Source organism: Ptychodera flava, unplaced genomic scaffold (genome assembly GCF_041260155.1).
Source record: "Ptychodera flava strain L36383 unplaced genomic scaffold, AS_Pfla_20210202 Scaffold_37__1_contigs__length_1687728_pilon, whole genome shotgun sequence".
Classification (NCBI taxonomy): Eukaryota; Metazoa; Hemichordata; class Enteropneusta; family Ptychoderidae; genus Ptychodera; species Ptychodera flava.
The window spans coordinates 352,046-372,938 of NW_027248359.1; the positions used below are offsets into that span (position 1 = coordinate 352,046).

Genomic DNA, 20,893 nt, shown 5'->3' on the forward strand with positions numbered 1-20,893 from the left:
CAAATTGTGAATTTTCATCCATACATTTCTCAGAACCTCTTTGCTATGTTTAAAGGTGAGGGCGTTTGGTTGACCACAACGTTTATGATATAAGGTGTGGCATTAGCCAAGGGCTTAGTAGTGTAAGTTTAAGTTTCGTCATCTTCATAGCAAATCAGGGGAAAGCACGACTGACCTCCACATTGTCATTATCAATACGCGAAAATTATATTATATGTGTAACTATTTTTTAATACTTGCTTTGTTTTGTTGTGTTTCATATCACCAATAATCCTGCACAGGGTTGAAAACGAAGCCTTTCCGATGGTCCTCTTTCCAGCATTGCAACATTACATCATACCTGACAATTGATATACATGAAACGGTAGATATTCTGTGACTTACTTTACTTGAACAAATAGCAAAAAAGACGATGTGAACGATAACATCATCACTAACATTAACAGCAACTACAACAAAAAGGAGCATCATAATCATTATCATAATTGTTGTTTTTGTCGTTGTCGTCATCGTCGTCATCGTCGCTTTATTTTGTCCGATTGTACTTTCTAGGCTTCTGGTCATTTTTGTAAATGCAAATTCACTTTTTCGACTGCATGTTGAATATAACTATGCCATTTCATATAGTTATTCGACTGTATATTGAAGATACCCAACTATATTTTTTTTTTAGTACAAATTGTAAGCTTTGACCTTTAAACAGGATGACTTGTCAGAATTACTAAATCAATTATTCATCAAGAAGTTTCAGTCACTCAACCTTTATACGAGCCTTACAATTCGACGTCACAGTGCCTCGGTTTTACCAATCTCAGTCCATCACAAACCTCCTGTTTGACCTCTTTGCCACTGAGTGTCGGGTAAGGACTTGCACCTACAAACAAACATTAGATTTTATGATATGAGAAACTGCAATGCCTATGTAAAGACAACCCTTCTACTGACATACTTCATTTGTTATTGTAATGAGCGATTAATACTGAATTTACTTTGCTGTCTTTTACACCCTTCAAATGTTATTCTCGGCAGTGTAAAAATGCATCATGCAGATGCAAAAATTTTGCGAACATCAATGTTGCATAATACTATGAGGCATTCTAGCATCGAATTCCTCAAATTGAAATGACCTGTTAGACAAACTTTAATTTATATTACCTAGGGTCACAATTTCCCAGAGTTACACGCCAAAAGACCAGACATCACTCTTAGTTGTGTGCACAGAATCACGCAGTGATTCTACAGCCATCCATCGAAGTGGCAATGGACCCTGTGTAATTTAAGTGCAGTATATGGCATGAAATCTATCTTTCGATGACAACATTTTGCAAGCGTCCAGAGGGACACATTGAATGATCACATTATAAACGATAAATACTATTTTTGCTTCGCAATTATATATTGCTAGTTTGTATTCACATTCTTTATTTATAGACGAGTGGCTACAATGTCATTTCGTCAAGGTAACAAGCGTCTGCCTGCTCAACGTCTAATCATATTCATCACATGCGAAGACAAGGACCTAGCTTGTTTTAATAATTATACTCTGCATCAAAGTTTAGTTTTTGCCGATAGGGAGGCTTTTTGTCAAAATATCATATCGTTTTAATTGCGTCAATCATATCGGACGTAAGTCGTGAACAAAGGACTGCGTTTACAGAGCAATTGCTAAACAAGCTCAGCATACACGTTACAACTTTATTAGGTAATGAATTATTTCAACGACAGAGTAAGCATTAAACTTCGCCACCGTAAACAATATCAGAGAATTTAATGCATTTAGATAACCTTAATTTTGTGGCGCGAACAGAGTCTCTGGGTTGCAGCTGGCATCGTCTTGAGTGCCACCCTGGGTTCAAAGTAAAGCTGCAACACCCAGAGTACAAAACGTAGCTATACACTCATTATAGCGATATAACAATAAAATACCAGTGCATCCGTTTTGAATTATACAGGCATTTAATCCTAGCTGTTTATTTTTTATTATTTTCATGATACGAAACGGGTGTGCAAGTGTTACGCTAATTTTACACGACCTTTCAGTCATATTGCGTAGTGGCAAATGCCATGCAATGGGAGTATTTATACGTATTTGATGAATTGACTCAAATTTTCTAAATTTTGATTATGATATGAACTATTATGAAGGAGTCGTCATGAGGAACAAATATTTCGACTTGCGAGAATTAGCTGCCCATTGTGCTGCGCGAAAGTATCGACACGAGAAATATTCGGACAGTCTACAAAATACGAGTGTTTTTTTTTCTAGCACAGAACAATCGTAGTATATATTTCGTTAGTCTTGCCAAAAGATGGTAACCTAATTTGTATTTTGAATCGCGAGTCTCTCTCTCTCTCTTCTCTCTCTCTCTCTCTCTCTCTCTCTCTCTCTCTCTCTCTCTCTCTCTCTATCATAATCTCTCTCTGTCACACACATGAAGAAATTTGACCTTAAGTTTATACGTACATCGGACATTCTTTGATATGTATAATTTTCTTTGACATCCCTTGCTAGTCCAAAGTCGGAAACTTTACAAATATTATTATCTCCCAATAGAATGTTTCTCGCCGCCAGATCTCTATGAAGACACTGAAAAGTAATTAAAAATAGTAGAATTACTCATACATTAACTCTCACAATTAGTCTACGTTTTCCAATGGAAGTACCAGTAAAGAAGCTATCATTAGTAGACAAGTGAGCTGTACTCACTTTTTCCGACTCGAGGAAACTCATCCCTTTAGCTATTTGCCAGCAGAAGTGAAGTAAGTTTACTGGAGTTAGTTCTCGGTGTTTTTCATGGAGGTTCAAATATTCATGACTACCACGACCATCTCTAAGGTATGTTAATAAACTGCCATTTTTCATCAATTCAGTGATGATATACAGGGGACCTGCAAAATTAATTAAAAATTATTTGAGAAGTTAGCATTTATTAAGTCTGGAGAGAAAGGACCAGATGTCAGCAAGCAACGCATGGATTCCTCTACTGGCCCTTCAAAAAGCTTCAAAGGACATGGGACTTTTTAAAGTTGTATATTTTACAAAATCAAAAGGGTATTAGTTTATTTTTCGATATGCTTGTATGTTTTATTGTTTGACTCTATTGAAATTATTACAAAACAAGTGGATATAACTATATTTTGTGATGAGTGCTAAATGTAAACAAGTAACATAAAATAGATACCAATTATATTCGATCAAGAAGAAGAAAATATTTTTTGCTCAAACGCAAATTTATCAACAAAGCATTGTTTTTATAAGATCGAGTGGCGTTGCAAATGTCATCCCTGAAGAATTAGTTAAGTGCCCCGTAGTCGAGCTAGCATGGCTTAAATTAAATGATTTTGAAACTTGCATGGTAATCAGTAGAACCACGGACACTTTATGTTACAACGCATATGCCTGAAGGCACATTGTATTAAGTATACACAACTGTGTGCTGAGTCAAGAAACATGGATTGCCTTTTTAAGAGAAAACAACATACACATTTACAAAAAGGCGACTATTGTGTACTCTCTCAATGATTAACATTTCTAATAGTTTATTATTCCTTTGACTATTTAACTGTGCAAATGGCTGGGGGACATGATAACTAATAGATAAATGATTGGCGCTTCTTTGAATCTATATAACATGTAATAAGCGAGTTCACAGTTGCACGCTACCGTATACTTAAAGCCTGCCGCACACGAAAGAAATTAGCTGAGCAAAATTTCATTCGAGGCTGTTTACTCAGATAGTTACCCTCGTGTGCGGTCGATTTTTTCTAGTCCAGCAAGTGTTGAGCAAAATATCCAACCTGTTTTGTATTTTTGCCTCGCGAGGCAAATTCCTCACCGTGTGCGCCGGAGAAGGTCATTTTCCTCACGTCTTTTTTACTAAAGCGCGCGTGTTGAGATCACATAACTGTGCAAAATGACCGCCAGTAGCCTGGACCGTAGCATTGAAAACGCAGTCGCTTGCGGTTCGATACACAGCGAGGGCTGCTGTACACATTAGAAAGATAGGTCAATCTATCTTTTTTGTTATGTATTTTGACGGCATTTTGCACTGTCATGTGATCTCAACACGCGCGCCACATTTTGCTCAACGCCTCGCGAGGACAAAAAACTCACGTAAAATCGACCGCACATGAGGATAAACTAGCTGAGCAAACAGCCTCCAATGAAATTTTAATTTGCTAAGCTAATTTCTCTTGTGTGCGGCAAGCTTAAGGGTTATCACCCAAGTTTGGCCTATCCGCGTCGGGGTCCAATCGATGTCTCCTTACGTTGACGAGTTGCGCAGAAAAGAGGAAAACTCACGGACACATCACGGGAATACAAATCGTTTTCGATCAACATTCGTGTACTAAACACGTTATCATCCGTGCGAAAATGATGCGGCCCGCCAAATTCGGTCAACTTTTATATGAAGCTAGATCGAGTACGCCGCTCAGCGCACAGAACAAGCAGCCCTACGATATCTATGGATGAAAAGTGGATAGAGTAGCCGTATTAATTAGTTTATGTCTAAGAAATATGCATGTCCTTAGACGTCAAATATGCCGAATTTACCATCTAAGTAAGGAATTTGTGAATAGATGAGGGAAACATGAAGTGGGTACTGCGTTGTAACTCGTTCATGTGTGTGCAAATTGTTGCAGAACGAATAAAACATTTTGAAGGTATTAAAATCGTATGCTCGCATAATTTCGAGACTTAAATAGAACTGAACTAGTTTTCACAAACAAACCAATTTAGACAAATGTATGTTTGTAGTTTCCTCACTTTTTATCCGAAACCTGCACGGAAGACGATCATGGCCTCTGAATCTCACGAAAACATCATAAGCCTATGTTTACGTTCTCTGTCGTGAGTATCTTCAGTACAGTCGGATTTTTGTAGTCATGTATTGCTATACCTTGTATTATTCATTATCTAGACGTTATAACTTGTCTACAGGAACCTCTTCGTTGGCGGTTTTTTTTTCACGACGACCGTTCCCTTCAGCAGCTTAAGGTAATATGCACCTCGAAAGTGAAAGTCTTAACTTTTGCTCAAACTTTCCTCAGTGAAACTTTCAACCATTCTCTTACCGAAGCAAGACAAAAATCAGGGGTCACCGTGCAAACTTTGGCACTAGAGAGACAAATAACTTGCGATTTCTCGATATTTGAAATTCAAAATGGCCGCCATTCCTGTGTTAACTCTATGGGAAAAAATAAAATTTTCGATTTTCGAAAAACTAAGACGGTGAAAACTTTTTTTTCGCCAAGAGCTTCAAAATGAGTCCCCACAAGTGGTAGGTCAGAAGAAAATTGATAAAATTTGAAGGCCCGAATATCTGTCCCCGAGGTGCGTTCTACCTTAAACGACATGAAAATGTCGTTTGAGACTGGCCGTGAACAATGAAAGGTGTCAGTCGCAATACATGCTAATGTTCAATGAGTTCGTTTGTTTGTTGTTGGTAAAACTGTACTTGCACCTAAGTGCTATGCCCAAGAAAGGAACGCAAGCAAAAAAACTGTGACCATAAAATGCTGTTTTGATGTGCCATAGTCTTATTCGCTCAGCTGTTTTTTTATGTATATGAACCAACCATCGAAGGTCATGCGTACAAAAAGCTACAAATAGTTCTGGTTAGAGTGAACAATTAATATTGCAATATTGATTCATAGTTTAAAATGTTAAAATACGGGTTTATATCATTGGTCTATAAACCATGGGAGTATGGCGATAGAGTCATAACATGTGTAATAATCGCTGGCAGCAAAGAAGATAATTGAATGATAATATCATAGTTACATACGTCCATTTGCCTCTGTACAGCATCCAAGCAAGGCAACAATATTCGGATGTGTTGGTAGTGCTTTCATCGTCTTAAATTCCCTTTCGAACTGTCGAATTTCTTCCGCAGAAGCATCGTCTAAAACAAGCACATTAACAAATTTAAACAATACAAATAATTATCATGCGAGAAATGGATCAAAAGACAGACGGAACTCTTAAATATTTGCCAAATCTGATTAAAATCAGATGCAGAGTATGGCGACGTCTACTTAGCGTACGCGGTATTCTCTTGCTGTCGCCTCTCACTTCATCTGATCAACTCCCATAGAAGGTCTCGTTTAAATCTCACGCACTGAAGCAGCCAATCAGATTTCACGTTACGCGATTCATGTAAACAACCGATCGTTATTCAAATCTGCAGCGTCAAGTACACAACACGACGCACTTTCAAATTTCAGTCTAGAAATTTGTGGCCGCGCGGCTGCCTTATACATATTATATTGGAGTGTATAAGTAACAGTAGAGCTGAGCAGCCAAAGTCGTTCACTGGGTGCTGCTCACAGTAATTTATGTCTCAAAAGTAGCTCTGCGTAAGATGCTGTGTGTTCCCGGTGTATCCACGGCCTGAGCTTCTACCACAGTGCTGCTAACTGTACTGATAAGCGGAATACACGGTGACCGCGGTTCCGATTTGGATCGCGCACGAAAAACTACCTTTTTCTCACTACTTTCGGCCGAAATTCGATGTTTTCTTACCCAGGTCACTCAATCGCTTACTCACAGACTGCAAACACATTTCATATAAACCAGAGAGGTCGGCCAGTGCCCGCTCCGACAAACTCGGCCAGTGGGACAGGTCGGCCACTTATACATGTGATCATATGATGATTGCGTACATTTTCTCTTCACAGTCAACAGATCCTTTTATACGCATGCCAATTTTAGTTTTTTGGTGTTAGTTTGTTGAACATTCAGAAAACAATGAGTAGGCGTTCCACTCTGAAAAACACGTCGGCTTCGGCGTTTCTGCAGATCGCGAGTAGGGCGCGGGCGTACGAGCGAGCGGTACAAATTTACAGTAACAACAACTTAAATCGTTGATCGATGGATGAACAACGTTTAATGCTATGGTTTGACGCTAGTAAATCGTAAGTTTACAGTTATTTTTAATGGAAAGCAAAACAAGATGTACCACACTGTGCGGCCGACGTCATCTTGTAGTTAGTGTTGTTCAAGCAAGGAGGTAACTTCATGGTGGAAGTAAGTTTGTAAACATCACTCTCATGAATGACGTCGACATTGACATCGCTTTCTCATAACATCATCAACATTATGAGTTACAATGCATTACCGTTAGCAGTTTTCCTGAAAAATACAATTGCTTCCTCCAGTGACTCTGCCCAAGTTCGTTATTAGATACTTTGCAAAGTTATTTACTCATGTATGTTAATTGTTGCATTTATTGCATTTACTGACACAACTCAGTTATCTAATTGTGTAATTTTCCCACTTTGTACTAAGAGTAATGTACCTTACAACACTCTCTGATAGTGAATGTTGAGTACTAATGCATTGTTAAATGTTAAACAACTTTAGCGAGACCTAGAAAATAGATATACACTGTAGTCTCATCACATAACCATACTCCTACTGGCCGAGTTCGCCTACTGGCTGACTTCTCCAGCTGGCCGAGCTCATGACTCGCTGAGTTCTCCCATGGCCCACTGACCGGGGCCGAGCTCCAACAGTGGCCGACCTCTCTTCTATTCAAAAATTTGCTCTCGTCCCAGACCGTTTGTATTAATTTACCAGCGATTCACGGTCGGTCAGGTTTCCAGCATATCTTGCAAGAACGTATGTAATGGTGTTATCTAATGAGTTACTAATGAGTTACGAAAGTCGTTAGAAAAGGTAGCTTTTCATGTGCGGTCCAAATCAGGACCGATAAATCGCCGTGTATTCCTGTCTGCAGGGCTGTAATGGGAGGCCATATTACGTCGGGAACACACAGCGTCGTACGCAGGGCTGGTCTCTAAGTCTGTTCGTATTATTTCCGTTTGCACAGTTATTAATAAAAGGCATGTTTCAAAATTAAAATTACAGATAGGTGATTTTAAAATTCACCGTGCGCATTTGTTTACACCTGGGTGGATAGCTCAGTTACAAACTTTTGATTTTCGTGCGTTTTCTTCGTGAATATATGCATGCTTGCGAGTCATACCGATTGTTCTCTGTAAGGCGCCTTCTGATAGGTCGGCTGTTCTGGCCAGAGCGCGAGATTTGAACGCGACCTTCTATTGGAGTTGGTCAAATGTAGTGAGAGGCGACAGCAAGAGAATACCGAGTACGCTAAGTAGACGTCGCCGTACTCTATATCTGATTTTAATCAGATTGATATTTGCCTGAAACATATCAAATAATACAACATCAAATCTTAAATGTTATAGATAATTATTTTACCTCTTAACATTTTTACGGCAACCTCAGTTTCACCGTTGCTTCCCTTGATATTAATGGCAACAGCCTTCCGAACTTCACCGAATGCTCCTTCTCCAAGCAGGTTATCTTCGTGAATAAGCAACTTTTTAATCGGGAATTCCCAGTCATCTTTGAAAAGAGGTTCAATGTCACTGACACTGGAGGATGCCTGGCTGCTTTCAACAAAAGTCGTAGAATCATCTTCATCTCTCTGATTTCCATTAATCTCCGACTGAGAAATTTCAGAATCATTTAAATTTTAATAAAAGTTTCATAACAATTGTATTGATGTCCATATTTGCAAAGTTTCGATAGAATGTATAGACATATAGAAGGGGAGATAGATGGATATTTACATAGACATTTAGATAGATAGATAGATAGATAGATAGATAGATAGATAGATAGATAGATAGATAGATAGATAGATAGATAGATAGATAGATAGACAGACAGACAGACAGACAGACAGACAGACAGACAGACAGACAGACAGACAGACAGACAGACAGATAGATAGATAGATAGATAGATAGATAGATAGATAGATAGATAGATAGATAGATAGATAGATAAATAGATAGATAGATAGATAGATAGATAGATAGATAGATAGATAGATAGATAGATAGACAGATAGATAGATAGATAGATAGACAGATAGATAGAAAGATAGATAGATAGATAGATAGATAGATAGATAGATAGATAGATAGATAGATAGATAGATAGATAGATAGATAGATAGATAGACAGATAGATGTAAGACATTCATTCATAGATACATAGACAGGAAGACAGACATGTTTGATATGTAGTAGATAAAACAATCAATCGACTGGTCGATTGATTGATTGATTGATTGATTGACTTATTGATCAATGGATTGATAAATTGATTGATAATACCTCTCTGTTAATGGGTGCAAATGCATGACTAGCGGATGTCCTTGGAGATGTCCCTCGATGCTAGGATGAATCAAACAATAGTTAACGCTCATTAATATAATTAGTTATTCTCTCTCTCTCTCTCTCTCTCTCTCTCTCTCTCTCTCTCTCTCTCTCTCTCTCTCTCTCTCTCTCTCTCTCTCTCTCTCTCTCTCTCTCTCTCTCTCTCATACATACATCACATCCATCACAACCACTTTAAGGGTGTATTTTCATTGACTGATGGTCACGACATCTTTCCTTCACACATACTTAGACGTGGTCGGTTTGGCTGATTTCGAGCAAATCTACCATACCGAAACGTCTATTAAAATTAATGAGGTTACTTTACTAGTTTATGCAAATCTTATATTGATGTGAAATCTGGGAAATGGCTATTGCATCAGGCTCAGCCCTAACACATCGGCAGTGAATTGAAATTACTCTTTGTAAGACAGTTACGATTCTGAATTAACCAATACAAATACGTTGGTTTCACAAAATAGCTTATAAATGCAACATTCACGTTCATCAAAGAGAAACGACTATGCAGACCCATCAAAGCCGTCGGTAACGACATTTTAACACAGCGAGGAAGGGTTGATGAAGATGGCTGGAACAGCGAATTTTGCCCTGCCAGGTTTAAAGAACCTAGGAAAATATGCTTAAAGCGAGCGATAAATATATTGACAAGATAAACATTGAAAATGGTAGGATTAAAACGAATGTTACATACCAGGTAGTGTTTCTCCCATAATGATACTAAAATCATTGCTAATAATATTACAAATCCGACTACCAAAAATGGTACAATTTTGTACGTTTCAAGATATTCAGCGGCTTGATATCCGGGTCCTACAAAGTTCAATTTGATTATCCATTAATAAAAGTAAGACGTTATAAGCTGCTTTTGTTGAAATATGATTCATTACGTTTTGATAATTAAAAGAAAACACAAAATTTACACATGATGTAAAAGTGATACTGACAATAAAATCCTCGGGTGACTGTTTTCAAGGTAAGTTTATGAAGAGCATGTTTCAGATGGTTTGAAGGACCCTACACAAATTCTACTCATGTACATTCTTTGAACGAATTATTTTCGAAATATCCTCTTGCAAACTCTGTCCTGGTTATGCGATGTGGATCAATAAAAGTGAAGTTTTACAACACTCACTTGCCTAAATCCGAATTCCATTCGGTTGCAGAAGAGCACTCTGCAACCGAAGTAAGTGTTATTGTTTTCGGGCTCTTACTTAGACAGTCATGTAAACGTGACCGAATCAAGAAGGGAGACGAACTTTCGATTTGCAAAGAACGCCTTAACTGATTCCTATAGTTACCCTAATGCCTCCCTTACCTTCTCTGAGACTAAAATTAAGTTTAAGTAGTCCACGTTGATTCTCGGCCATGCACGAGTAATTGCCATAGTCACTCATATCGACATGCAAAATATGAAGTGTGCTGGTCTTGACTGTACCTCGAAGTTTTTCCCCAATGATATAATTATTACCCGTGATGGGAGTTCCATTGGCATGATACCATTTTATGGACGACTCAGGGTAACTATTGACTTGGCAGTATAACGTAGCATTTTCACCGCCGGATGCTTTAAGATCTCTATCCACTGAGGGGTGTTCGACGATAGGGCTATCTATGTAAGGCAGGTAAAAAAGTCGCATTAATAAGTTTACCAGGTGTTATATACTTGCTGTTTGGATAATTCTGAACAAAGAATAATCTCAACTATGAAAACTCATTTCCCGACATCGCCATTAAACGCCAACTTTTGAGGGTGTGATAAAGCAAAATACTTACAAGGGATAAGTACAACCTTCGTCTGTGAGGAAAACCGACGCGATGCGTACTTTGTGTTGAAGGCCAAACATCGTATCTCAGACTGATGTTGTTTGTCCGACATATTGACCACAGCACTTTGCTCGACTACGGTGCCACCGAAAACACCGGCGTGACTGACAGTTTGCATGGCTGTCACATTAGCTAAATTGTCATCAATATACCATTCGATTTCCGCTGCTCGGTTACCACTACAAGTTGTGCACGTCAATTTTAGCACGGAGCTTGCAAAGAAGTCAGCATTTTGAAAATTGTCCAATTGGAGACGCGTTTCACATTCTGTTGGATATTTCGGCGGAACTATGACGCAAATAAAACAGAAACAGTGATGAACTTGAGTCAATACAAATTCAGACAAGAATATGGGGTCAGAATTTAAACTAGAAATGAGAAAATAATACACAAAATTGTGATACGAGGGTTACTCGATCACACATGTTCCTGACAGTAGAGCAAATTTTATTTAAGTATACGTTTGAAAAAAATCCATGTGCGTTCACTGTCATTTCAAGCCAGGTAAATTTAAACTAAATCGTATGTAATAATAATATTGCTCACTCACATAAAACATTGATATCGATGGTCCCCCTACATGGAAAAGGCGCAGCGAGGCGTGCATCTTCTAGTCTACAGCCGAAACTGGCTCCATTGTCTTTTGCGAGAATGACACTGTTATATTCCAAAATATTTGTTTCTCTACTGCCAAAACTGTGACCGTCTCTAACCAACGACAATAACCCTTGCGGAGTAACATCTTCATTTGTGATTTCACATCTCAGAGTAATCTTTTCACCTTCTAGAGCACTGTCGCCATAACTCAAATTGTATGACATGGAGCACAGTACGTAATCAGGATCTTGAGGTAGGCATAAGACAAAGGAGAACAATTGGGAAAATGGGAAAGACATTCACTCTGTAATCTGACTTCCGTTTGTCAATACCATGATTATTAAAATTGGCATCCGCTTAGACTTCGTTGCCTGTGTAGTCGTACTTTGTTGAATTCAAATGTTATTCTACGGAAGCAAATTCTGCGGACAGCGCAAAAGAAATATACGAACCACGTACCTATAACATACACATTTGCTTCTGCTGGATGTTCAAGCCAAGGGACAGAGCACGACCAGGTTCCATTGTCTTGTTTCTCTGCCTTCTTGATGACAAGGTTAACTTCATATTGCCGTGGATCTCCAGAAACGTTACAGCAAGCATGATCAAACAGCGTTCCATTCTGAACAACAAGTCTGTCTGGCAATCCAGCGCCTCTTTTCCTCCAGCTCGGCAAATCGATACCTGTCTTAGATCTTCCACTGTTATATGCCTTGCACGTCAATGTTAATGTATCCCCCGCTTTCACAAGCGCATCCTTCGGTTTAACTAACCAATTATTGATGCCTCGAGCTGAGTTCGTCAAACAAACAAACAAACAAACAAACAAAAAATGCTCGAAGTCTCAAATGTTGACAAGTACTAGTTATGCTCATGTTTTTTACTTTGTAAGAAGCTTGACTTACAAATCGATTTCTTTGGTAATTTTTAGATGGCCTTCGTTGAAAAATGTTTGCAACATATAATATTTTTTTCATGCATTAAAGCAACGTTCATTTATTTTAAAGATGACTGAGAAATCAAGATTATTTAATTTATGAGCAATGTATGTGTGTATACGCCACTGCCATCGTGTATGGTTTCGCTAAATCGAAATCAAGATTATTTAATTTATGAGCAATGTATGTGTGTATACGCCACTGCCATCGTGTATGGTTTCGCTAAATCGAGTTTGAATGATAACACTTTAAAGTTTCTTAATTTCTGCAGACTGACCACGGTATTGTTGACAAGTATAGCTACACTCCTCTTAGAGAATGTACTTATATAACATTCATTGTATAGTTACCAGCACAGGTCCAAGGTCTCTGTAGACGACTATGGTGCAGCACGCAGATAAAGTTAGCCCCTTCGTCCCCCGGTGATGCAGTAAATTCATATTCCAGTTTACCGTTTGACGTATTTTTCAGAATCTGACCACTGTTCATCAACGATAGTTTACCCTGTGGGGTGGCAACTCCTCCTCTTGTAACCATACAGATCACGGTAATGGTGTTGCCAGGACCCATGTTGCGCGACATGCTACAAAGGGGGTCCCCTGGATCTAATAATGACGAAATTATACAGAAAGTAGTGAAACACTCGATTAATTTCATCCTTACTTTATGGCAAAGCAAATTCTCTTCTTTTCCAACAAAGTAATACATGAAATGTATATCGAACGTATGTAATTATTTGTAAGTTTTCAGCAATTCTATGAAAACATAGGGTTGCCCTAAAAATGCACAGTGACACACTATACATAAATGTCTGAATCTCACCAAGTACAAAGACATTAGCTTCGGCAGGATCTGTTATATGGGGTGCATAGCATAGCCATGTTCCATTGTCTTCCTTCCCGGCTTTTTTAATTAAAAGGTTTACTTCGCCCAGCGACAGATCACCTGTAACGTCACAGCAATCGTCGAATGATATCCCATTTTGCACAACATGTCTGTCTGTTGATCCAGGGTTTCTTTTCATCCAGCTCGGCACCTTGTAATCCTCAACTGTCCTTGTGTAATTTGCACTGCAATTCAATGTCACGGAACGTCCTTCCTTTACCACGGTATCCTTTGGGAGAATTGACCATGAGTTCGGCACATCATCTATAGAAAACATATGATTTAATGGCAAACATGGAGCATGTAAACATTGGATGTTTCCAAAGCACTTAGGATGAGTAACTGTAAGAGATTTGTGTGGCTCTTCTTGTAATAATGGCGATTATTTAACACACTGCATGTTTTATTTGGATCCATGTGAGGGCAAAAATTAAAATTTAAGCTTACCCCTAACAAAAATGTAATAGTAGGTACACATGTCAACTAACAATCGAATATAATACCTGTAATCAATTTTTCCATTTAAAACTGCCGAGAAAAAGTGACTGACTGCATCTGACTGAAAATTATATCATTACTAATGATTCTCGTAAATAACAAACCGGAGGAGGTAATAATCTACTTTATTTTAAGGACATTTTGTACCAAGGACGAATATCAAGTTTGGTTGGTTTTCAAAGTGTACAAACGTTGTAACGTTAGAATGCATTGATTACAGATAAATTCACAATAATAAGTATCCATTATCATAGAATAATACAGATGAACTCACAAGAGTCAACATCAATGCAGACTTGCTGAATACAAGCAATGGATTATTGACTGCACTTATCTGTATAATGCACTATTCAGCTAAAACAGGCAGTAATCCATGCAAAAAACTATAACTATTTTAGGGTTTTTATGCAATAACTAAATAAACTATTCTGAGATGAAACCCTGTTTAGAATACTATACTCTTCTTGCATAGAAAATACTAATTCCTCCGCCTCACCAGTCACATTAACATTTGCTGTTGCTGACGTTTCGAATATTGGAACGTAGCATAACCATGTCCCGTTGTCTTTCTTCTCCGCTTTTTTGATAACAAGGTTCACTTCGCCTATTGATATATTACCAGTTACGTAACAGCAGCTGTCGTACGATATTCCATTTTGAACAACAAATCTATCATAAGATCCGGGGTTAATTTTCATCCAGCTAGGTATCATGTACTGAGGCACACGTTCATCATAATCGGCTTTGCAATTTAGCGTGACTTGGCTTCCTTCTCTTACATTTGCAACTCTTGGCGATATGAACAATGGCTTTAGCTTCAATTTTTCACTACCTGTTAGAAATAATAGACCAAATAGTTAACATCGCCTTTGTTATTCAAAAAATTATAATCATCGTCCTTATACCACCTTCACAATCCATCAACATCATCATCTTATCACGTCATCATCATCATCATCATCATCATCATCATCATCATCATCATCATCATCATCAACATCAACATCGACATCATCATCATCATAATCATCATCATCAACATCATCACAATCGTCATCATTTACTATCATCACTAACGTTACTTCCTAAGTTAGAGGTTGACATGTCTCTGCCTGCGCCACTCATTCAATCATTACATAAGCAGTCAAAAGGATAAAACGTGTTTTTGTGAAGATGAAAACCAATAAAGCACAGCTGACGTGCGTGACTATTGTGATGGTTAGATGGGATAAACATATAGTATAATATTTAGGGTGCATGTACATTGGTGGAGGTGTACTGCAACTGCCTTTTGTATGCTAGTATTAACCCAAATTACATATGACATACCAATAAACGAATAAAATTTACCAACCTGAGAACATTTTCAGCCTCAAGAATGTAATTTGAAGTACAATTATCCAATACAAATGTTTCATACCGGTATTAAAGACCTCTCCGACGTCATGTTACCGTGTCACCTATAACAACCAGAGATAAATAGTAAAACATAGGATAACTGAGCTTAAAAGTATTTTAGTCAATTGTTTGCATAATTCGTTGTGTTATATGACACACCTATAATTTGTAAGCGAAATGTTTGAAAAGTTGCTCATTGACTTAAGGTCTTTGTGTAGCATTTTAGACAATCAGACAACAAAGCAACGGGTTGCTGTTGTAGTATTGTTTAAATATTTGGCATACCATGGAAGTCAAAGTATCATTTCACAATGCAGTGTAAATAGTTTCGATATCATGTTAGATATTATTTTCGTCCTGGTAAAGAGACAGACTAGATATCGCATAATGCTCATTGGCACAGCGCATGACAAAATGTGTTTTCACTCCGATGTCTGTCTACAGCATATCTAAAGATATCTTAGGATCTAGTTTAAATATTTGTCCTATTATGTATGTAAGACTGACAGGTTAATGACGTTTAATTGTAGGGAGGACGTAAGGTAACTACATCCTAAAAGGAAGGGTTGTGTCTTTGACAATAAACGACATCAAGCCGGAATTACAATACGTTTTGGTCATAGATTGACATGTTAACAAGCGTAGGATATAACAACTTTAAATATTGCTCCTTTCAGTCTTACTAAGTCAACGCTGAATCTATGGGCAAAGAATACGACATAATATTGTTCATTTAGATATTCTCAATCACGGTATCATTTTAAACATTTTAACAAAACCCTTTGCGTGACTTGAGACTGTTCAAAACGATGTTGTCTGACTTAAAACTATGTTGTTTTTGAGAGCCACCTACCTTTAATTTCTTGTCGTAGAACATAACTTTAACAAGACAGTTCAGCAACACAATAGGGTAGCCGTGTACTGTAGATATGTCGTCAGCTACTCATTTCCTTTGTTAACTTATCGACTAACATAATAGCTGCACTATTTGATCGCTGTGATTTATCACACAGAGGTGAATATCTGAACGCCCCATCGACCCTTTGGCCTACAATGCTTAGTTTCTATTTAAGGTAACATGTGATTGGCTAAAGAGAGTTGTGTGTAAGACGGAGTTTTTGATTGGTCATTTTGTATTTAAGCTGAACAACATCGAATCCAAGTTGTGCCATTGTTATCTACCGTACTTGAGCCGCAAAGAATCTACACATAATATGTAAAGAGACTTGTTTACGCCATGACTGTCAGCAAAATGTTATTTTCTTTCTGCTGTGTTTTCTTTATAGGATATAAAGTCGAATCACAAGGACATATTTTTCTCTTGGCCCTGTGCATGGGAGGCGTCGTTGGTGAAACAGTGCTTTTTGTGATAATAAATGAGAATAAATTACGAATCTGTTAGCTGTGAATATGTAGACAGGTTAAGTAAACAGTGTGACCTCGTTTTATTTAAAACTCATATAAATGGATGAATGAAATAAATAGAGAAACATGACTTTGAAAGTGGTGACGGTTAAATCTTTATTATGTCAACGCTCCATCGAATTCCACACAACTTATGCGCGATAAAAACCTTGTGGAGCTATTTAATTGACTACATTCCGACTTTTCCCCATCAGAAACTTGCCTGCTTTGCATTACAACACATGCACTAATACTACTGTTTTCAATGTTTCTCTACAAATGTTAGATCAGCCAAATGTTTTTGACACATTTCGAGAAACGCGTTCGTGATTCGACATAATGGCTCTTTTCAGCATTTGCTTGAGCTTGAAAAAAAACCAGGTTTGGTGTTAATGTTTGACATCCTGCTGCCTATGAATAACATTTCTAAGCTAATAACAAGCTGTTACATAACTTCAGTTTCTTTCGAGACGCCATTTTTGCAAGTTCCTTCTCAGTGGGTTGTATAGGTAGATTTAAATCAGACTCTCCAGGGTAGCGAACGATAGTGAAGTTATCTGACAAGGAATGGGACCAATCGTTCATGTACATTAGAACATTGAATGTCTTTTTTACAGGATAACATTAAAAAATCCGAACTACGATCACTTTTTTACCGTCATGTAAAAAGGGACTTAGTGTGACGCAAAATAGGACTCAATCGCGACTCAAAATCCCGGATGTTCTACGACGAGAATAGAGAGAAATGATCTGTGGAATTGGGGCTGCATAACTGCAAATAATAAATTCTTCAAGTCGGTGTTGGTCATAACTGTTTAATAAAAATAAAAATACAATCAAATTTACAACACACGTGGCTGGGCCGAAAAAAAAGCATAAGAAAACATAATTCCATGATGTCACACCATTCACATAGTTGATGCAGTTGAGTAGAAACAGTCCAGAACATACATCGTTGATACTAGAGTGTGGACGCACAATAGGGGGATTTCTGATGACTCGTCATTTGCATACACTGGGTTGTAGTTTTTGAATTTTTATTGTATCACTTTGATCATATGATACATTTGAAAAATCCTGATGGGTACTTTCGTGACATATGAAAAGTGGGGTCAAATGATTGTACAGGGAACACATTTTGAAACATAAGCGTTCTTCAACAAAATAGTACAGTTTTTCAGTTTATTTTCGACTCAAGCGTAGTCGCTATATATTGACAGACATCACATGCAAGATTTAATGACAATGAATACCTGAAATATGGCAAAATGTATGAGATTATGGGACTAAACACGGCACGTCCGATCAGTAGCGTGGCTTTTTTATATTTGATAGATTTACGAAAGTCCGGCTGTTAAAAGGTGAGTTCTTGTTCATCGATTTGTCTTCCCTTAAAAGTTGCGAAAAGCTCTAAATAGGTGCTAATTTTATGCATTCGTCCCCTCTCTTCAGAAAATATTCTCATGTTTTCCTCAAACTCTGTTTTTTTATCATTAATTCACCCTCAAATACATTGCTGAAGATCTAGATATAATGTTAATTAAGTCATTCCATCACATTATGACGTATTGATGATACTTTTTATTTGAAACTTTTTTCAGTGAATTTGGTCGTTGTAAAATAAAAAAAAACTACGCAGTCTTCACATCTGAACTTGTGGTGCTTTTGCGCATGCGTGGAGTGAAGGCGATCGGCAGTAAGTTTCGTGCGAAATCACCGGCACTTAATCCAGCGATAACAAAAATAGATCACAGTCAGAAAAAAAATCGCGATTTCTCTTATACATCGTATCCACACATTCCAACTTTTCCTCACACAGAAACTGGGCAGTTTGATTATTCATACCTATCTTAATCCTACTGTTCGTAATGTTTATGTCGTAAACACATCTATCGCACACTTTAAACACCTTTCCCGGGTTCTTGAACCCGGTTGGTCAAAATTGGCTGTTCTGGCCCTTTTGATCACCCCTCTTAAAATGCTTGGATAGTTGACTTGGAAAACAATTAACATTAAAAGTTTCATTAGCAATTAAGCCAAACACCGGAGACATCATGAGACACGAACAATCGCAACAACACCAATTCAAAGAAAAGTCAAATTTGACTCCACGAACAGCAAAATACAAAAACCTGAAAGCTATCTGAAGCTGCTAAACTCGCACTTCTAGAGATACCCTTTCAAACAAGGAAACAAAACATGTCGCGTGCCCAAAGAATCGCGATAAACCAGCTTGCAAACAGTAGACCAATTACCATAAAAACCCTTCGACAAGGGTCGGTTTTGTCTTTGTCAACACAAAAGATTACGTACACGAATGCGAAAGGCAATTACGCAACACTAAGTATTATACACAACTAGCCAGTGACGACACAGAACAAACAGTAAACAAAGTACACGAACTATTAAACAAAATGTACGAGAACAAACACATCGATCATGATACTTGTAAGTATCTTGATCCAGAAAACATAAAATCCGTACCCCGCAGTGGTACTTATTGCCTAAAAATACACAAACCTCGGCAAAATTCTAAAAGACACACTATTCAAAACAAAATTTACTGAAGTAAAGAAACATAGAACAAACAAATTGAACACCAAACGGACTCACAACGAGACCCAAACATTAATATACTTGCCTCGCTACTCGAAGAGCAAGACCACTAAAATGCATTAAAATAATTTTTCACAAACACAAACTAAGGAAAGAATCTACACTGCGACTGATGAGAAACCACACTCGGGTTTCGAAACGCAAGCGTCAAAGGGCCACTCTATCAACTCTGTAACACAATAGGTCCGGCTGCGTCTCGCCATAAGCTTTCCCCACACAAACAAAACATTACCGTACACACTGATCCAAACTTCCCTACAAATATCCGAGGCGAAACAAACATTTTTGTTAACACAAACAATCGGATAAGAATGTAGGAACACATTTTTGAAACGAATCAAACACAAACTCGACACAAAAACATTTTGGATAGTTAAGTGGGAGCCTCTTTCACACTGTTTACATTCATTGCTCTTGTGTGGGGGTTGTCAACCTGATGTAATCGCAAATCCTCAGATTTCCATCTGATACAGGTATGTACGTACACAAGAAAAGTAAACTCATGAATTTTAATAGACGGGGTGGCTCAGACCAATTTCAATCAAGATTGGTCACAGCCACCCCGTCTAAGTCTGTGTGGTGAAAAGTTGTAATGAAAATATGTTTTCATTTAACAGACTAGCACAAGGCTGGGGTGCAGTGGTACCACTGGCCATTGCCACACACAGAAGAAACGGCTATTTTTCAAGGTGTGTCGCGATTGCATAATCCTCTCCATGTACGCCTTGCCACACGAAGCGCTCGACTCTGCTTTCCGAAGATACACTTCGGCAATTTCCGGTTTTTTCCGCCGATTTTTCAGCGAAAGAATTTCGGCAAAGATCTTGTTGCTGTTGTCATTTGTATGAACGGAAGCGGCATGCCTGGCGAATTTGAGCTTAGGGAAGGCTAGTTTAAAGATGTTCAAAATTTTCTAAATTAATCCAAAATTTCATGAACATATAATAAGTGTGATTTAACCAAACTTGAAAGTCTTCAATCGATACTGTTAGATTTTACCAAATGGTTTACGATCATTCAACCGTCTCGTACAACTTCGTCGGGAGAAGAAGTGTTTATGATACTGCTTGCGAGTTACGTTTCGATTGGCGTCAAGCAGTGTTTCGGTTGTGAGAGCAACGCAAAGTAATTGCGACAGTCAGAACAATACCCCTGACTTGTCACGATCACAGGGAAAGTCACGATGTGTTGTTTACAATGTAAATGATCGGTTTTGTTTCCTCTTTGTCCCGAGGTACATACTAAGCACATCGGATATTTGTTTGTGAGGCAAAACAGTTTTATTCACGTCTGTAAATGAAAGTAAGCGAACTTTTCTGTCAGTATAACATCCGTTCCCAGTTCGTCTACAACTTGATGTTCAGAACTTCTAATTGCTTTCTTCTGAAAAGGACAGACCAAAATCATAGCCAAAGCTACTGTCTGCAAGTTCGTCAATTTTGAGTTCGTCTTCGGCCGTCACAAGAAAGGAGACCTTGCTGACTGACGCATTCATCTATATTTGTTTGTCTTTG

The 20,893-nt window shown here is 38.0% G+C and overlaps 1 protein-coding gene and 2 long non-coding RNA genes across 3 annotated transcripts; all 3 read right to left on the bottom strand.

Annotated features, from left to right (window-relative positions):
* Positions 1 to 1,177: 1,177 nt before the first annotated feature.
* LOC139127786 (tyrosine kinase receptor Cad96Ca-like) lies at positions 1,178 to 10,603 on the bottom strand. Its single transcript, XM_070693660.1, has 6 exons — positions 10,535 to 10,603; positions 8,231 to 8,480; positions 5,790 to 5,906; positions 2,708 to 2,889; positions 2,465 to 2,587; positions 1,178 to 1,267 (listed from the first exon to the last, which is right to left on the bottom strand). Exons 1-6 carry the CDS (start codon positions 10,601 to 10,603, stop codon positions 1,178 to 1,180), a joined length of 831 nt encoding a protein of 276 aa, XP_070549761.1.
* Positions 10,604 to 12,248: 1,645 nt separating this feature from the next.
* Positions 12,249 to 13,722, bottom strand: LOC139127832 (uncharacterized). The gene is made up of 3 exons (XR_011551145.1): positions 13,401 to 13,722; positions 12,929 to 13,183; positions 12,249 to 12,432 (listed from the first exon to the last, which is right to left on the bottom strand). It is a non-coding gene; the product is annotated as an uncharacterized lncRNA (long non-coding RNA).
* Positions 13,723 to 14,463: 741 nt separating this feature from the next.
* On the bottom strand, positions 14,464 to 16,294 carry LOC139127777 (uncharacterized). The gene is made up of 3 exons (XR_011551125.1): positions 16,213 to 16,294; positions 15,316 to 15,421; positions 14,464 to 14,793 (listed from the first exon to the last, which is right to left on the bottom strand). It is a non-coding gene; the product is annotated as an uncharacterized lncRNA (long non-coding RNA).
* Positions 16,295 to 20,893: the final 4,599 nt, after the last annotated feature.

What these genes read in the sequence shown, in the direction of transcription:
- LOC139127786 (XM_070693660.1), bottom strand. Translation starts at nt 10,603, where the DNA reads ATGGCAATTACTCGTGCATGGCCGAGAATCAACGTGGACTACTTAAAC. An exon ending in TGCCGTAAAAATGTTAAGAG is followed by an intron (nt 5,907 to 8,230) that starts GTAAAATAATTA and finishes TGCTTGTTTTAG; the next exon opens with ACGATGCTTCTGCGGAAGAA. An exon ending in GTTTCCTCGAGTCGGAAAAA is followed by an intron (nt 2,588 to 2,707) that starts GTGAGTACAGCT and finishes ATTACTTTTCAG; the next exon opens with TGTCTTCATAGAGATCTGGC.